This window comes from Schistocerca nitens, chromosome 6 (genome assembly GCF_023898315.1).
Source record: "Schistocerca nitens isolate TAMUIC-IGC-003100 chromosome 6, iqSchNite1.1, whole genome shotgun sequence".
Lineage (NCBI taxonomy): Eukaryota > Metazoa > Arthropoda > Insecta > Orthoptera > Acrididae > Schistocerca > Schistocerca nitens.
This window is the reverse complement of record NC_064619.1, coordinates 370,983,846-371,000,177: the sequence shown is the minus strand read 5'-3', so window position 1 is coordinate 371,000,177 and position 16,332 is coordinate 370,983,846. Positions and strand designations below refer to the sequence as shown.

Genomic DNA, 16,332 nt, shown 5'->3' with positions numbered 1-16,332 from the left:
GCAAGAGAACATGCAAAGTGAGTGGTCAAAGAATGGAAGAGACCTTCCTGGAGGGAATTCACGACTTCCATTAATCGGTCCACTTCCGCTGTGCACATTTGGGAATCAATAAGACGGATTTATGGCCTTGTCAAATAATGGGGTCTTGGTGGACTCACCAGAAGACATGGCTCACATTTTAGCGGAACATTTCTTTACTGTTACTTCGTCATCCATACAAGTTCCTGCTGTTCAGATATTCCGTTGGACTGCAGAGATGAGGAAGCTCAATTTCTTCCCACATAACTAGTAAGTCTAAAACCTTCCATTCTCCATGTGGGAACTGGAATCAGCATTATCTGCAGCCAGGGACTCTGCTCCAGGACCTGATCAGATCCATTGTACCATGCTTCGTCATCTGTGCCCTGAAGCGAAAGGTCAGCTCCTCTCTTGTTTCAGTCAGATCTGGTTTGATGGACAGTACCCCACGACTTGGAAGGAGGCAATTTTAATTCCATTGTGGAAACCAGGCAAGGACCATAGCGCCCCTAACAGTTATCGGACTGTCGCCCTTACCAATTGTATGGGTAAGACTCTAGAACGCAAGGTCAACCACCACTTCGTCTGGCTGCTAGAGTCCTGAGGTCACCTGAGCCACTCCCAGTGCTGTTTCAGGTGCTACCGCTCCACTCTTGACAACTTAATTCTCCTGTAGACGGCGATACAGAGTCCTTCTCACGCCAAAACCATTTAGTTTTTGTGTTTTTTGACGTCGGAAAAGCATATGACACTACTTGGAGGTACAACATCCTTCGCCAACTTCATGAATGGTAGCTGCGTGGACACCTGCCACTTCTGATCCAATCCTTTCTCGAGGACCGGGGTTTTCGTTATCACGTAGGCCATGCTATGTTCAGGAGAATGGTAGTCCCAGGGCAGTGTCCTCAGTGTCACATTGTTTGCCATCATTGTCAATGGCATTTCCTCCACAGACAGGAGCCCTGTCAAATGCTCTTTGTTTGTGGATGGCTTTGCGTTCTTCTACTCTTCCTCTGATCTTACGACGACAATGAGGCAGCTGCAGCTGACAATTAGGAGGCTGGCAACCTAGACTCAGACAACTGGTTTTCGGTTCTCACCTGAGAAGGTTGTGTGTGTCAATGTTAATCGTGCTCATCGGAATTTTAACCAACTAGAGCTTACAATGGGGGACAGTATTTTACACTTTCAAGTGCTCTTATTGGGTTTATTATTTGACAAGAAATTAACATGACTCCCATACATGAAAGACCTATGAACAAAGGGCTTCCGGTTCTTGAACATTTTGAAATGCCTTGGCAGAAAAATATTGGGAGCTGACGGGTCTCGCCTCCTGCAGTTTTAGAGCGCATTTGTTCAATCACGCTTTTACTATGGCAGTGTGGTCTATGGATCGGCCCATCCTTCCTCCCTCTGGATGTTAGATTCTGTCCACCATGATGGCATTATGATACCAACTGGAGCCTTTCGGACCAGTCCAGTTCAGAGTCTGTGTACAGAGGCTGGTGAACCACCATTCTGGATTTGGTGGTGTATCCCTTTTGTTCAACAGGTGCTGAAAATCTCATCGTCACCTGGTATTTAGTTCTGTGATCCAACCCACCTTCGAACAAATGTTAAGGAATCGGACCCAAGTGACCCAGCTGTTTGGTATATATGCTACAGACTGATTCAAAGATCTGGATCTGTCAGGCATGCCCCTCCCATGGGTCCGGGGGTTAGAGCAGGCCAGAGTTATTCCTGCCTACTGTAAGAGGTGACTAAAAGAAGTCTCACATGCTTTGACCTTTATGTGGTGGTCCCCTGTAGGGTTTGACCCTCCATTTTTCAAAATTTTCCCGAAGAGTGAGCCAATTGAGGAAGGGCACCTTACGTGATGCATCGTGTCCATCAGGCATTGAGCTCTTTAGCCCACTTTCTCATCGTCGTATTTCAGTCCTGCCCATTCTCCATCACCTTCATGGGTGCATTTTCCACCATGCACTATGCATTGTCGCTTTCTGCGTCGACGATGAGCGTGGACTTCTTTGGACCTGATATCCAGCACAGTAGCCAGTCTATTGTGCTGGAGCGGCCATGTACCCTGTTGTTTGTAGCTCCCGGACCACACAGGGATTGCTCTGCTGATGATGCCTGCACCGTTAACTCCCAACATATGCCAAGGGGCATTGGAACTCTCGGCAATGGCCATCCTGCCAGGTGGCCTATGCTGCGGCTGGGTGGCACCCATGGGGAGGACCCCTTGTCAGAGTGGGTGGCATCAGGAGGGATGACACGTGATGAAGCATAGTCCATCATTTCTTGCTGGTGGTGAAACACGAGCAGTCTCTAAGCGATCACGAGCTCAATTCAACACACAGAAGTACGACCCCAAATCTTTCTCCTCCCTCGCCACACTGTGGGAGGACTTCAGGCTAGGGATGGCAGTGGATCTTATTTGCCCAGAGCTGCTTGGGAATCTTTCATGATGATGAAGCCTGAGGTGTTTTGTTTTTTTTTTTTTTTTTTTTTGTTTTTTTTTTTTTTTTAGAGGACACTTTGGGGAGGTGGAGGGCTTGTCCAGAATGAGATCTGGGTCACTCTTCATCAAAATAGCATCCTCTGCCCAGTCACGGTCGTTACTCGCTTGTGACAAGCTGAGGGATGCTTCTGTAACCTTCACACCCCATAAAAGCTTAAATATGGTCCAGGGTATCATATTTCACAGGGACCTTCTTTTGCACTCTGACGATGAGATGCGCGCCAGTTTAGAGCGACGAGGGGTACATTTCGTCCAGGTGTGTCCACTGGTGTCTGAGGGATATTCAGGCTGCCACCAGTGCCTTCATCTTGGCCTTCGAGGGTGATACATTGCCCGAGAAAGTCAAGGTGATGGTTTACCGCTGTGATGTAAAGCCCCATATCCTTCCCCTAGTGCAGTGCTTTAAGTGCTGGAAGTACTTTCAGTGTCACATGTCGAGATTGCAGACGCCCATCACATCCCAATACTCCATGTGTCCTGCCTCCCATCTGTGTCAACTGTGGAGAGCACCATTCGCCTTGCTCGCCAGACTGCAGGATTCTCCAGAAAGAAAGGAAAATTATGGAGTACAATAACCTGGATGGACTGACATACACTGAGGCCAATAGGAAATTTGAGTACTCACATCCTGTGGCTATGACCAACCCCAATCACCTCTCAGAGCTGGAAGACTATACCTGCCCCCTTGATGGTGGGGGGCATTTCCGTCCCTGTTGCTGCCAAACCACCTACTTCAGGAGCAACACCCCTGCCCAACCATCAAGGACTTCTGTCCCCACTTCTAAGCCAGAGAAGCATAAGTCTTCTGCGGCTCCTCTCACTAGGGAGGGGTCTTTCGTCACTCCCTTCCCAGGTTTCTGCTAGTGGGAAACATGACACCCACCAGCGGCTCACGCTCATCCTCAGTCCCGGAGACTGAGCCAGTGAAGTCCTCCCAGCCAGGGAAATCCAAGGAGCAGCGAGAGAAGTCCAAACAGAAGACCCATAAGACCAAAGAAATTGCGGTGGCACCCACACCACTGCTACCTACAAGCTATGCATCTTTGGATGGAGTGGAGATTCTGGCATCCTCTGAGGACCTAGGTAACGCCAGACCCTCAGGCACAATGGATATGGACTGCTCAGGCAATAAGTCGGTGGCAGCAGGTGACTCTTGAGGCGTAAACTGCCTCATTGAATGTTCCATGCCTTTCCAGTCTCACGATGACGTCATCTTCCAGTGGAATTGCGGTGGTTTATTCCACCACCTGGCTGATCTACGGCAACTGTTAAGCTTTACACCTGCTATCTGCATTGCCCTCCAAGAAACTTGGTTCCCAGCAATGCAGACCCATGCCCTCTGTGGCTATGAGGGGTATTACAGGTACCGTAGCAACTATAATCGAGTGACAGGTGGAGTTTGTGTTTTCATGTCCTAGTTCATGTCCTAGCCTCAGTCTGTAGTGACACTGCCCTTGAAACCCCTCTTGAAGCTGTGGCTGTTGGAATAAGGACGATGCAGGAGCAGGAGATAACTGCCTGCAATGTAAATCTTACTCCAGATGGTGGGGTACCCCTGAATGTATTAGCTCCACTGATTGATCAACTCCCTAAACCTTTCCTAGTTTTGGGAGATTTTAACGCCCGTAACCCCTTGTGGGGTGGTACCTGCTTATTGGCGAAGGCAGAGATGTCGAAATTTTACTGTCTGAGTTCAACCTCTGTTTCTTAAATACTGGGGCCGCCACACATTTCAGTGTGGCTAATTGATTTATCAATTTGCAGCCCAGGACTTCTCCCATCTATCCACTGGAGAGCACATTATGACCTGTATGGTAGTGACCACTTCCCCATCTTCCTGTCAGTCCCTGGCGTCAGGCCCACGGAAGCCTGCTCAGATGGGCTTTAAACAAGGTGGACTGAGAAACTCGCACCTCTGCTGTCACCACTGAATCTCTCCCACACGGAAACATAGATGTGATGATTGAGCAGGTGACTACAACAAACCTTTCTGCTGCAGAAAACGCGATCCATTGCCCTTTAGGGTCCCCCTGGCGAAAGGCAGTCCCTTGGTGGTTGCCGGAAGTCGTTGAAGCAATTAAGGAGCGTCAGAGATCTCTACAGCAGCGTAAGCGGCATCCTTCCCTGGAGCACTTCATAGCCTTTAAACGACTCCATGCCCGCGTTCCCTAACTTATCAAACGTCGGAAGCCGGAGTGTTGGGGGAGAGGTGTCTCGACCATTGGGTGTCATAAGTCACCTTCCCGAGTCTGGGCAAAGATCAAACGTGTTTTCAGGTACCAGACCCCAACAGGTGTTCCCGGTGTTACTATATGTGGCGTGTCATGTACTGTGCCCTTGCACATTGCCCTGACACAGTTCCTGGGCCTGATCGGATCCACACCCAGATGATTAAACATCTGTCAACTGACTACAAGCGACATATTCTCATCATTTTCAACCGAATCTGGTGCGATGGCGTGTTTCCATCGCAATGGCAGGAGAGCACCATCATTCTGGTGCTCAAACCTGGTAAAAACCCGGTTGATGTGGATAGCTATCGTCCCATTAGCCTCATCAACATTGTTTGTAAGCTGCTGGAACATATGGTGTGTCGGCAGTTTGGTTGGGTCCTGGAGTCGTGGCTTACTGGCCCCATGTCAGGGTGACTTCCGCCAGGGTCGCTTTACCACTGATAATCTTGTGTCCCTCGAGTCAGCCATCCAAACAGCCTTTTCCAGATGCCGACACCTGGTTGCCATCTTTTTTGATTTATGAAAAGTGTATGACACGACCTGGTGACATATCCTTGCCACATTATACGAGTGGGGTCTCCAGGGTCCACTCCCGATTTTTATCCAAAATTTCCTGTCACTTCGTACTTTCCATGTCCAAGTTGGTGCCTCCCATAGCTCCCTGTATTCAGCAGAATGGAGTCCCACAGGGCTCCGTATTGAGTGTCTGTCTATTTTTAGTGGCCATTAACGGTCTAGCAGCAGCTGTCAGGCCCTCCATCTCTCCTTCTCTTTATGCAGACGACTTCTGCAACTTCGCCTTTGTCCACAGAGGCCATATTGAACAGCATTCCTTCCCGGATGATTGCAGTGTATTCACTGCAGAGCTGGTGGCCATATCTCGTGCACTTCAGTACATCCGTTCATGCCTCGAGGAATCGTTTCTTCTGTGTACTGACTCCGTGAGCAGCCTATAAGCTATCGACCAGTGCTACTGTCGCCATCCTTTGATGGCGTCCATCCAGGATTCCATCTATGCCCTTGACCAGTTCCGTTGTTCAGTGGTGTTTGTGTGGCCACCAGGACAAATCGGAATCCCAGACAGTGAACTTGCTGACAGGCTGGCCAAACAGGCTACACGGAAACCGCTTCTGGAGATGGGCATCTCTGAACCTGACCTGCGTTATGACTTACACTGCAGGGTTTTTTCGGCTTTGGGAGATGGAATGGCATAACAGTATGCACAGTGAACTGTGTTTCATTAAGGAGACTGAGTGTGTGGAAGTCTACCATGCAAGGCTCTCACAGGGACTCAGTTGTCCTCTGCCGGCTCCACATTGGCCTCACTTGGGCGACCCGTGGTTACCTCCTGTGCCGTGAAGACCCCCCCCCCCCCTCTTTTAAGCCAATCTTGGGCATGAAAATACACACCCAGGGATGGAACGCACTGCCGCCTTGGTGTCTTCAGAGGCCCAAAGTGATTTTAAGATTGAGACAGCACATGAAAAATTGCACTCCAGATTTGGTTTTTACAACTTTGTTTTCATCTATTTTAAGTATGTGCCATTGTTTATCGTTATTTATACAGATGGATCCCAGCAGAGGAATGCACTCGGTTGTTCTGCGGTTTTTAAAGTTCGTCTTCCAGAACAATTTACAAATTATGAAGCGGAGTTATATGGCGTTTTGATGGCACTGGAGAGGGTTCACAGACATCACCGTACGAGTTCTCTTGTCTGTTCCGACTCTCTTATGCTGCAGGCACTTCACCAAATGTATCCAGTAGACCCGTGGATTCAGCTCATCCATGACTCCTTATGGCGGCTCCAAAGCCGTGGCAAGGTGGTGATCTTTTGCTGGGTACCTGGCTACATTGGGATACAGGGTAACGACATGGCTGACAAAGCTGCCAAGGAAGCATGTTGGGATAGTGCTCTCCATCAATGTCCCATCCTGTTGCACGCCATTATCTCATTTTCTGACAGATGCATCATGCGTCAATGGGAGACTGAATGGTTGCAGGTGACGGACAACAAACTGCAGTTGCTCAAATCGACCACAAAGGCTTGGCGAACTTTGTCAGCCTCACCACTGGAAGGTTTTGTTTACCACACTGCGCATCAGGCATAGTCCTTTGACACGTGGCTTCCTCCTCTGGCGGGAGGATCCACCATTCTGTGAAGTTTGTGGCATGTTGCTTTCAGTTCAGCATATTGTGGCTATGTGTGTCCTGTATACGGATATTAGGGCAGCCCTTGGTCTCACTGGAGATATGCCCACCGTCCTCACAGATAGATACCGATACCAGTGTTACAAGAATAGTGAAATGTTGTGAACCGCCAGGCCTCATCCCTAAAGTGGTGGGGAAATGCGGCAGACTTTAATACATTATAAACTACTCCACATGTAGGTACAGCCATCGTCCCCACCCATGAGATTTGCATGTTGACTTCTCGTCAGCGCAATGGTGATGTCGAGCGTCCCCTCAACCCAAATAATAATCATCATCCATCTTTAACGATCATGATGTCGACAGGACTTTAAACCCTTAACATGGACACTGAGTGAGGTGACACAGTGGATAGCACACCGGACTCACATTCGGGAGGACGAGAGTTCAATCCCGCGTCCGGCCATACTGATTTAGCTTTTGGCAGTAAAGAAAGGTCACTTGGGCTATCTCTACTAGGGGGCATTGGACTACCCAAGTCACCTCTTCCTATGAACTGGAGGTGGAAAGGACTCGAACTGAAGTTTTTATTTCATGCAGTACAGCCATCCAGTGTGTGTGCTCACCACAAGCTCCAGATTCCAACTGACTTAGTATACAGTACCACCACCAGAGAGTGCTGCCATGACGTCAGCTGATGATGTGACTACCGTTATTCAAGGTGGCAGCATACATTGTGTTCACCACATGGCCTAGTGCCCAGTAGTCACCAGAGGGCGCTGTCGCCCATGACATCATCTGACGATGCGAGTACCGTTACCCAAGATGGCCACATACACTGTATTCACCATGAGGTCTAAGTGGTCTAGTACATACTGCCACCATCAGAGCACGTGATCATTCATTCTGTGACATAACCCAAGATGGTGGGTGAAATGGTGGGAACTAATAGGAGCGCTTAATCCAGTCACATGCTAGACTTCAGCCAATAGGATGGTAGTATCTGGTGATGTCATTGTAGGAGACATAGGTGAGGCGCAGCAGCTCTGGGGCCTCAGTCTTGTTCAGTCAATTAGCAGCATCAGAAGAAGAAGAAGAAGAAGAAAAACAATGAGGCATCAACAGCAGTCGCACCACAGCACAATCATGCAGAACAGGATTAAATGGAAAGGTAAGTATCCCATATCATATCATTCTCTCTGCTTAGCCTTAGTATTATTATAACTATTATTATTCAAAGTTTTCACGTCTTGGTCCATATCTAATGCTTCCTCATCTTTGTTCAACAGGGTCCAGGGCCAACATGCCAAGCTCTGCGGCAACATCCTGGCCTGTAGCCACCTCGGCTGCCATCTCATCAAGACCTGCAGCAACAGCCTCCAGCGTGTCTGAACCAGTAGGACCCATGTGGGATCCGGTAGCACACATGGCACACTTGATGGAGCAGGACAAGGAATTCCTGTTGTCCGTCCCAGTCATTGATTTGTGTCATGAGGACAACTGATCTGCACCCGACACATCAAATGCTGTCGCTGGTAGTGTTAAACAACAAGATGGAAGTCAGTACTGGTCTCCAACATATGGCCCATCCTGGCAGAACATCTCTGTGATAGTGCAACCACAGAGTGCTGATACTGTGGATAAGAAGGCGTCGATTTCACCTACACTTTTGACCTCCACATGCAATTTAACTCCCAGTGGATTGAAATGTGTGAACGTTGCTATAGAAGAGCACCATGTCTGGGGGTTGCATGTGAGAATGGAGGTTGAAAATGTATCCAAATGTGTTAAAGTGCCAATTTCTGTGTTCGACTGGGATGAAATATGTCGTGCAGAGAGCTACATCAATCAGCAGATGACTGCAGAGTATTATCCAACTCGTTCTCCCCAGACATTCGCCTTACTGGTGTGACACTTTCTATTACAACAGTATATGATGACTGTGCGTTGTGTGTGAAATTCGGTCGCAACTGTGTTTATCTAAGATGTGCCTCAGTAAATAAATGTCGTGTGACTAGGGCCTCCTGTCGGGTAGACCGTTCGCCGGGTGCAAGTGTCTCGATTTGACGCCACTTTGAAGGCTTGTGCGTCGATGGGGATGAAATGATGATGATGATTAGGACGACATAACACCCAATCCCTGAGTGAAGAAAATCTCCAACCCAGCCAGGAATCGAACCTGGACCCTTAGGATTGACATTCTGTCGCACTGACCTCTCAGACGTGCCTCAGTTATGAAGTTATACAATCTGGACACTGTCATTCGTCTTGCACAGGACAGACTGAACCATTGGCTGCCAGCATAGACTCTGCATGCAGTAATGTTGTAAACTCCCTACATGTGCATAGTATACATGTTGACAATCTTAAGCAACACCTTTGTTCGCAAATGAATGCTAAACCTAAAGAGAAACATATTAAGTGTGTGTGTGTGAAAAAAACCTAAGTAACCTGAGTGCTGTGAGCCATTGGGATAACGGAAGCGTCCGATTCCACCCGTCTGCTTTGACCAATGACGTTACCAATATGGCGGAAACGACATTCACAACAACTCCCATACTGCTCCTATGATGTCATCACATAAACATAACACACGAAAATAGATCGAAAAACCACCAGACAGACATTCCTCCAAAAATATAATGAAACTAATGGGACGGGGGGGGGGGGGGGGGGGGGAATTGGGGGTCTTTGGGTGCGGACAAACTAAATATAAACACACACCACAACACCAAACGACAAAAAACACTAAAATAACAAGACCCCACAACCTTCCCAAATTCCACTACACACAAAAATCACCTGGAATCGATCACTACCCTTGACCTATATAGGTCACCAGTTACAACCAAGCTGCGTGGGATTAGCTGAACGGTCTAAGGTGCTGCAGTCATGGACTGTGCGGCTGGTCCTGGCAGAGGGTCGAGTCCTCCCTCGGGCATGGGTGTGTGTGTTTGTCCTTAGGATAATTTATGTTAAGTAGTGTGTAAGCTTAGGGACTGATGATCTTAGCCGTGAAGTCCCATAAGATTTCACACACATTTGAACATTAACAACCGATATCACACCATAAATCTCAAAACTTTCACCACCACCACACTTAATCCTACCACAAAAAAGCACCTAGAAAATCAAAATTGGAATTGAACACTTCCCTTGACCTGTTATCCTTACGACATCTCCACGTATAGCTGTCCCTGGTCCAAGACGCCGTAACTTTAGTAAGCCTCATTTCTGAACAACACACTGAACACTTCACGACTTCAGCCAACAGGCAGAATAGCTGAAGAAATTTTATTAGAGACAACACACGGTCCCCCATCATCACTGACAACCGAAAGCTGTTTACCTTGTCAGTCATATCCATACCTACCAAAGACATAAACAAGCAATTTACCAAAATTCACACATGATGAACAGAAAAAAAACTACACTAATGTCGACATAGCAAAACCAAAATCATTATTTCTCTGAAAAATATACTGCTGAAAGCACAGTCACCACCGTTACCACACACGTGCAGTGCTACCACGCAAATGAACCCCATACGCCACATAACACACTACCCATAAACACACCACCAGAGATCACCACCGATCACATCAAAACGACACCTACAAACACACCACTCTCACAAACTTAACTCCGCGCCGTTGTGTCGTCACACACAACAGCCTTACATCACGGGTCAATGCCGATGTGTGGAATTGGACGCTTCTGTTGACCCGAGTCATCTATTTGCTTTAGTGAGATACGCGCTGAATTTATCGCTTGTCAAAAAAGTTTATTTGTTAAATACTGTACAGGTGTGAAGCAGAAGATACATAGAGATTGTAATGATATTCATGTAATACTCCACCCCATGTATGATATTTAAATAAATAATTTATGTATATATAATCTCAAACTGTGTTTGTGTTTTATTTCATACCTCTCTAATTATAATCAAAGTATTACAATTATTAATTTTTTTCAATGCTATACGAGTTAGTGAGATGATCATTGATGAAGTTACTCTTCATGTGTAAAATATATAGCTGTTTTCTCTTTGTAGTCAATATACATCAGTCTGTTAAGTGATGGAACTATAGTGGCTACACATATTATTATCCTTTCAAGTGTATTTTTCTATATACGCCAACTACTTGTCTGTACCTGGCATAGTTTGTATCATGCCAGGCTGGGTGAAACACGCTCGCCACAAGGACTTTGTTATTGGTGACTGGTCCTGTGAAGATGCAAATGAAGACCTGAAGAAGAACAAGAAGAACATAGTTCTTCCTGATAATATATGAGCCATTATTGTAGGTCCATCCAATTGTGGGAAGACTAATGTCCTCGTGACTCTGCTAACACATGTAGATGGGGTTCGATTTGAACATGTTTGTGTATTCTCAAAAACAGTTTCAACTCAAGTATCAGCTGTTCCATGAGATATTGTGCAGTGTAAATGGTGTTAGATATATGACATTCACTGAAAGTGGTGATATCCCTCCACCTGAAAAAGCAAAGCCAAATACTGTCTTCATACTTGACGATGTTGCTGTGGAAAACCAAGATCAAATTCCAAAATATTTCTCTTTCGTCTGTCATATGGGTGCTGATGTTTTTCTTCTAAGTCAAACATGTTTCAGAATCCCCAAATAGTTGGTTAGGGATAACGCAAACCTCATTATAGCCTTCAAACAAGACAACTGGAATTTTAAACACATTTACCAGGCACTTGTTGGAACGGACATGTCGTTCAATGATTTTATAAAGATATGTGCAGATTGCTGGAATCATTCACAGTATGGCTTTCTCGTTATTGATAAAACAAGAAAACTGAATGATGGTGGGTACAGGCGAAACTTTCAAGAGTTTTTGAAAATATAGCACAGTAAGAGAGGTTGGTACATCACTCTATGCTACACCATGGACAAATTTTCTCGTATGTCTCCCTCTCAACCTGAGGGTATGGGTGTACACAGACAGAACATTCGCCTGTACATGGATGTGATGATTAGGCTATTGGGCATAAAGTTGCAGGTATGCGCAGGGAACTAGAGAAGTTTTACCAGACTCTTCTGAGAATGGTGAATACATTAAATGGGCTAGTTAATCAAGCCAGTAAGAAAGTAACCTACTTAACTGAAAAGGTCGAGGCTATTGAGGGGAAAATATATGTAGACTTCCTTGTTGTTGAGAAGGGCGATCAGGAGCATAGTAAGAGGAGGAAGAAAATGACCGGATATATAAAGCCTCACGCTGCAGAGATGTCTGATTAGTATACACAGAGATGTTGTTGAAGCAGAAAGTAATTCTGGCGCATAAAGCAGTTCGTGAGAAATTGCAATTGTGGTTGCCGAGGTTAGGGCATATGGATAGACAGCAAACATTAAAAGGGATCTTTAAGCCAGTTACTGAATGTCTCCGACAGCTCTCAGCAAAAACAAAAACACATGATAACGAGGGTGTTGCCATTGATGAATTCATTATTCATCATACTCCCGGTCAGATAGATAGAACATTCGGCGTTAGCAGGGGAAGACCGTACATGTAGGGTTCACATCCTATAACTTATGACACAATACAGATTGGTGGGGAGTTCTACAATAGCTGTTTCAAGACAGTGATGCAGTGGTATGGAATACATGACTACTCAACATTCACTCACTTGAAGGCAAGTATCGTGGAGCATCTGAACAGAGCAATAAAAGGTCGAATGTGGATGCGTTTTCATCTATGCGGCTAATGCAAATGGATGGATATCCGCCCAGAAATAATTGCTTAGTATAATCGAATCAAACATAGCATAATAAAAATGAGACCAATCAATGTTCATGATAATTGACTCATGGATACGGTGTATTGTCGCCTTAAGATGCTGAATCCATGTAAACAGAAATTTAATGTAGGTAATTTGGTGCGTATCTCAAAACACAAGACAGCATTTGAGAAATCATACCTACTGATCTGGTGAACTGAGATATTTAGTTTCAAAGGTGCAAGGAACAAATCCTAGAACTTACATATTGAAGTATAGTAAAGGTGAAGAAATTGCAGGCTGCTTCTACACTGAGGAGTTGCAGAAAATCTCAGAACTGAATGTTTTTTTTCCTGTGGAGAGAGTCATGAGACAGGGAAATAAAGCACTAGTCAAATGGCTTGGTTTTCCTGGTACACAAAACAGCTAGATTGACGCCGACGACTTGCTATATTATGGGCATGCATAATCCACAACCACCACAGTAGCATAACATGCATGCTAGGACACGCATTAGAGGAGGTGGTGGATTCTAGACAAAGTACCTGTGGAATTACACATCCCTGGGTATAACTACTGTGGACCTGGGAAAAAGCTTCAGAAATGCTTGGCACGAGGTGATAAGGGGGTTAATCTGCTCGACGAAGCGTGTGTGGAACACGACATTGCATACATTGCAAACAAAGAGCTATCAAGTCGTCACATTGCAGATAGGATTTTAAATGATAAGGCTAAGGCGATACGGAGAAGAAAGGATGTTGGTATAGGTCAATGCATCGCAGCATTTGCAGTTGATAAAAACCATGTGTGGAAAAATCGATTTGGGTTTAGGAGTGATGAATTTCAAGCGAGTTATGAATGCTGGGCGTTGTGTACTAAACAAGAAGAAGAAGGGCGGGAAGCAGGGCTGTTTGAAGAACTGTATCCTGACAGCGATGTATGCAGCTGAAAACTAACTGAAGCAGAAAGATCCGGGAAGAAGAAGAGGATCGTTCAAAGCACCTTGAGTTCTACCAATACCCAAGACATCCAGTGGGTTTATTCCATTTCTCATCGCAGCCCTCTCCGCGGTCTCAGTGGTAGGTTCCCTTTCTGGTGGTGCTGCAGCTATTGCTCAAACGGTCAAGAACGTGCAAAACTCCCAAGCACAGTTAGAAGAGGCAAGAAGACAACAGCATGCTGACAGCCATTCGAAAAGGACTATACTTCAAACCATACAGGAAAGGGCTTGGCCTATTCATAAATAAAGAAAATCCCATTAGCCATCCTACCAGATCGACCAATCACTAATACAGATCATCTCAAGTTTGTTAGAGATAAATTGAAAATCCCAAGATTCCATAGTGTGTTTATGAGGGATACATTACCGAAGACAACGTAAAAAACTGGTGAATGCGATATTGTGAATTTGGATATTGCTGGAGGCCCTGGCACCCACTAGGTGTCATATGTTATGAAAAATGCAGATACCGCCTATTATTTCAACTCATTTGGTGACCTGCAACCACCAGAAGAATTACAACGATACTTCACTCACAGAAGATGAGACATGTGCTCTACAATTATCGATGCTATCAGGACTTTAATATCCACCTCTGTGGACATCTATGCATCATGTTTCTCTTGACATTCACAAAGAAGAAGAAGCAGCATGCTATATAAGGATGAGATTTAAACATTCATTCATCAGTTGAGGTTCAGATGCAACGTCATACACTTTGACGTTAAAAGAACGATCATCTTTATTGCGTGCGAATTACTCCCCACCAATTGATTTGAGCATTAGTGAATGGAGTATTGATTGATTGGACTGGAGAAGTACAACAGCATCCCAAATATCACTGAAGCTAACAGTAAACTGCATCTGGATATCAATGGTGAAAAAGATATTTTGGAAACAGAACCGGGTGCATATGATATCAGTGATTTAAATGAAGTCTTAAAACAGTCTGGAAAAGGTATTGAACTAGGTGCAAACATCAGTACACTTAAATCTGAAATAAGGACTGTAAATGCAGCAATTGACGTTAACCAGAAAGGTTCAATAGGGCGCCTGCTGTGTTTCACAAAAGAGCAGGTTTTGAAGAAGGATCCAAGTAAATTGTACAAGTCAGATGAGACAGTGACATAATCCCTGTCAGCACAATCCGTGTCAAGTGTAACATTGCAACGAACTCCTATCTCAACGCTAGTCTGATTCACACTATTTACGGATTCTTCCCGCCAATTGCAACAGGGTGTAAGATTGCTGAGACCCTTGCCAGTGCAATATACCTTCCAGTGACAGATCAGGCATTGGACTATTTGGATCTGCGTATTGTGGACCAGAACAATCAACTTGTTGACTTTCATGGTGAGGAAATCACGGTATAAAACGAGTGCACACAATCGACAGCATCGCACTTTGCTACTGAACAGCTAAGTGATAACACATGCGGACTACGAGTTTCTGAAATCAGTTGGCATGAAGCCATGCAGTGACATCCTCATTCAATATAACCAGTCCAGTAGAGTATGATGAAACAATTATATGTCAGGAATACTTCTCTCATAAGCGTTGCGCTTCAACCACGTTTAACAAGAACGATGAAATCAGGATTGACATCCAGCACCAAGACACACTCGAACTTCCATGCAAGAGTTTCATAGATCTAGAGAGGTCTGCACCGAGCGAGGTGGCGCAGTGGTTAGACACTGGACTCGCATTCGGGAGGACGACGGTTCAATCCCGCGTCCGGCCATCCTGATTTAGGTTTTCCGTGATTTCCCTAAATCGCTCCAGGCAAATGCCGGGATGGTTCCTTTCAAAGGGCACGGCCGACTTCCTTCCCTGTCCTTCCCTAATCCAATGAGACCGATGACCTCGCTGTCTGGTCTCTTTCCCCAAACAACCAACCAACCAATCTAGAGAGGTCATTCAAGAAAACCGACGACAGCGACACAGTGTGATCCAAGCTGACACATAACGCTTTCTCATTCCTGTTCCAAGAGAGATGTTATGAACTCAGTGGATCTGAGATCGAACATATATGCAATGACGGCATAACATCAACCTTAAAACGTATGTCTCGGCATCACCGGCAGATTAGCATAGTTTAGAAAATGCAGGATGCTTCATAGACGATCCAGAGGGTAGAACGGTTGCAGAGTACAAGCAATTTACAGGCTGCACCTCTAGAAATGCTTATGGGGTACTCTGAGGACATGAGACAGCTTATAATGAACGCTAAACAGGAACTACTCCTTGTATGGAGTGCGACGGACAATAACTCATACGTTCAAGGGGCTCAAGAGGAGAATATGATCACAGTCAGCAAGATAATATGGTAATTGCCTCACATCAGTGTATCAGACGACAAGCATTTGAAGCTTTTAAACGTCCTGAATTGAGGTACTTTTCTGTCACTGAAATTTCGCTCGTGGAAGATTTTCGAGTACCCAGTGTTACCGACTGTGAGCAGACAAACATGGGCTATTAAAACCTCCAGCCATCTAGAGACACCTAGATTCATCTTACTTGTGTTTCAGACTGATAGAAGAGGTAATATAGCAAATGATTCCACCGTGTTCGACAACTGTAAATTAACTAATGCCAAAATCTACCTCAATTCAGAATTCTACTCATATGACAATGGAATCAAAACGTGTACAGTCTAGCATATGA

The 16,332-nt window shown here is 45.5% G+C and overlaps 2 protein-coding genes across 2 annotated transcripts in view; both read left to right on the top strand.

Moving 5' to 3' along the window:
• LOC126263052 (uncharacterized) overlaps positions 1-16,332 on the top strand; it is a 553,641-nt gene that overhangs the window by 10,978 nt on the left and 526,331 nt on the right. The gene's annotated exons all lie outside the window — the stretch shown is intronic.
• Positions 7,298-9,568, top strand: LOC126263051 (uncharacterized). Its single transcript, XM_049960025.1, has 2 exons — positions 7,298-8,093; positions 8,212-9,568. Exons 1-2 carry the CDS (start codon positions 7,916-7,918, stop codon positions 8,424-8,426), a joined length of 393 nt encoding a protein of 130 aa, XP_049815982.1. The 5' UTR covers positions 7,298-7,915; the 3' UTR covers positions 8,427-9,568.

Bases quoted from the DNA above. Each gene is read 5' to 3' on its own strand.
- LOC126263051 (XM_049960025.1), top strand. From the start codon at position 7,916: ATGGTAGTATCTGGTGATGTCATTGTAGGAGACATAGGTGAGGCGCAG. The intron at 8,094-8,211 runs GTAAGTATCCCA...TTTGTTCAACAG, and splicing joins GAACAGGATTAAATGGAAAG to GGTCCAGGGCCAACATGCCA.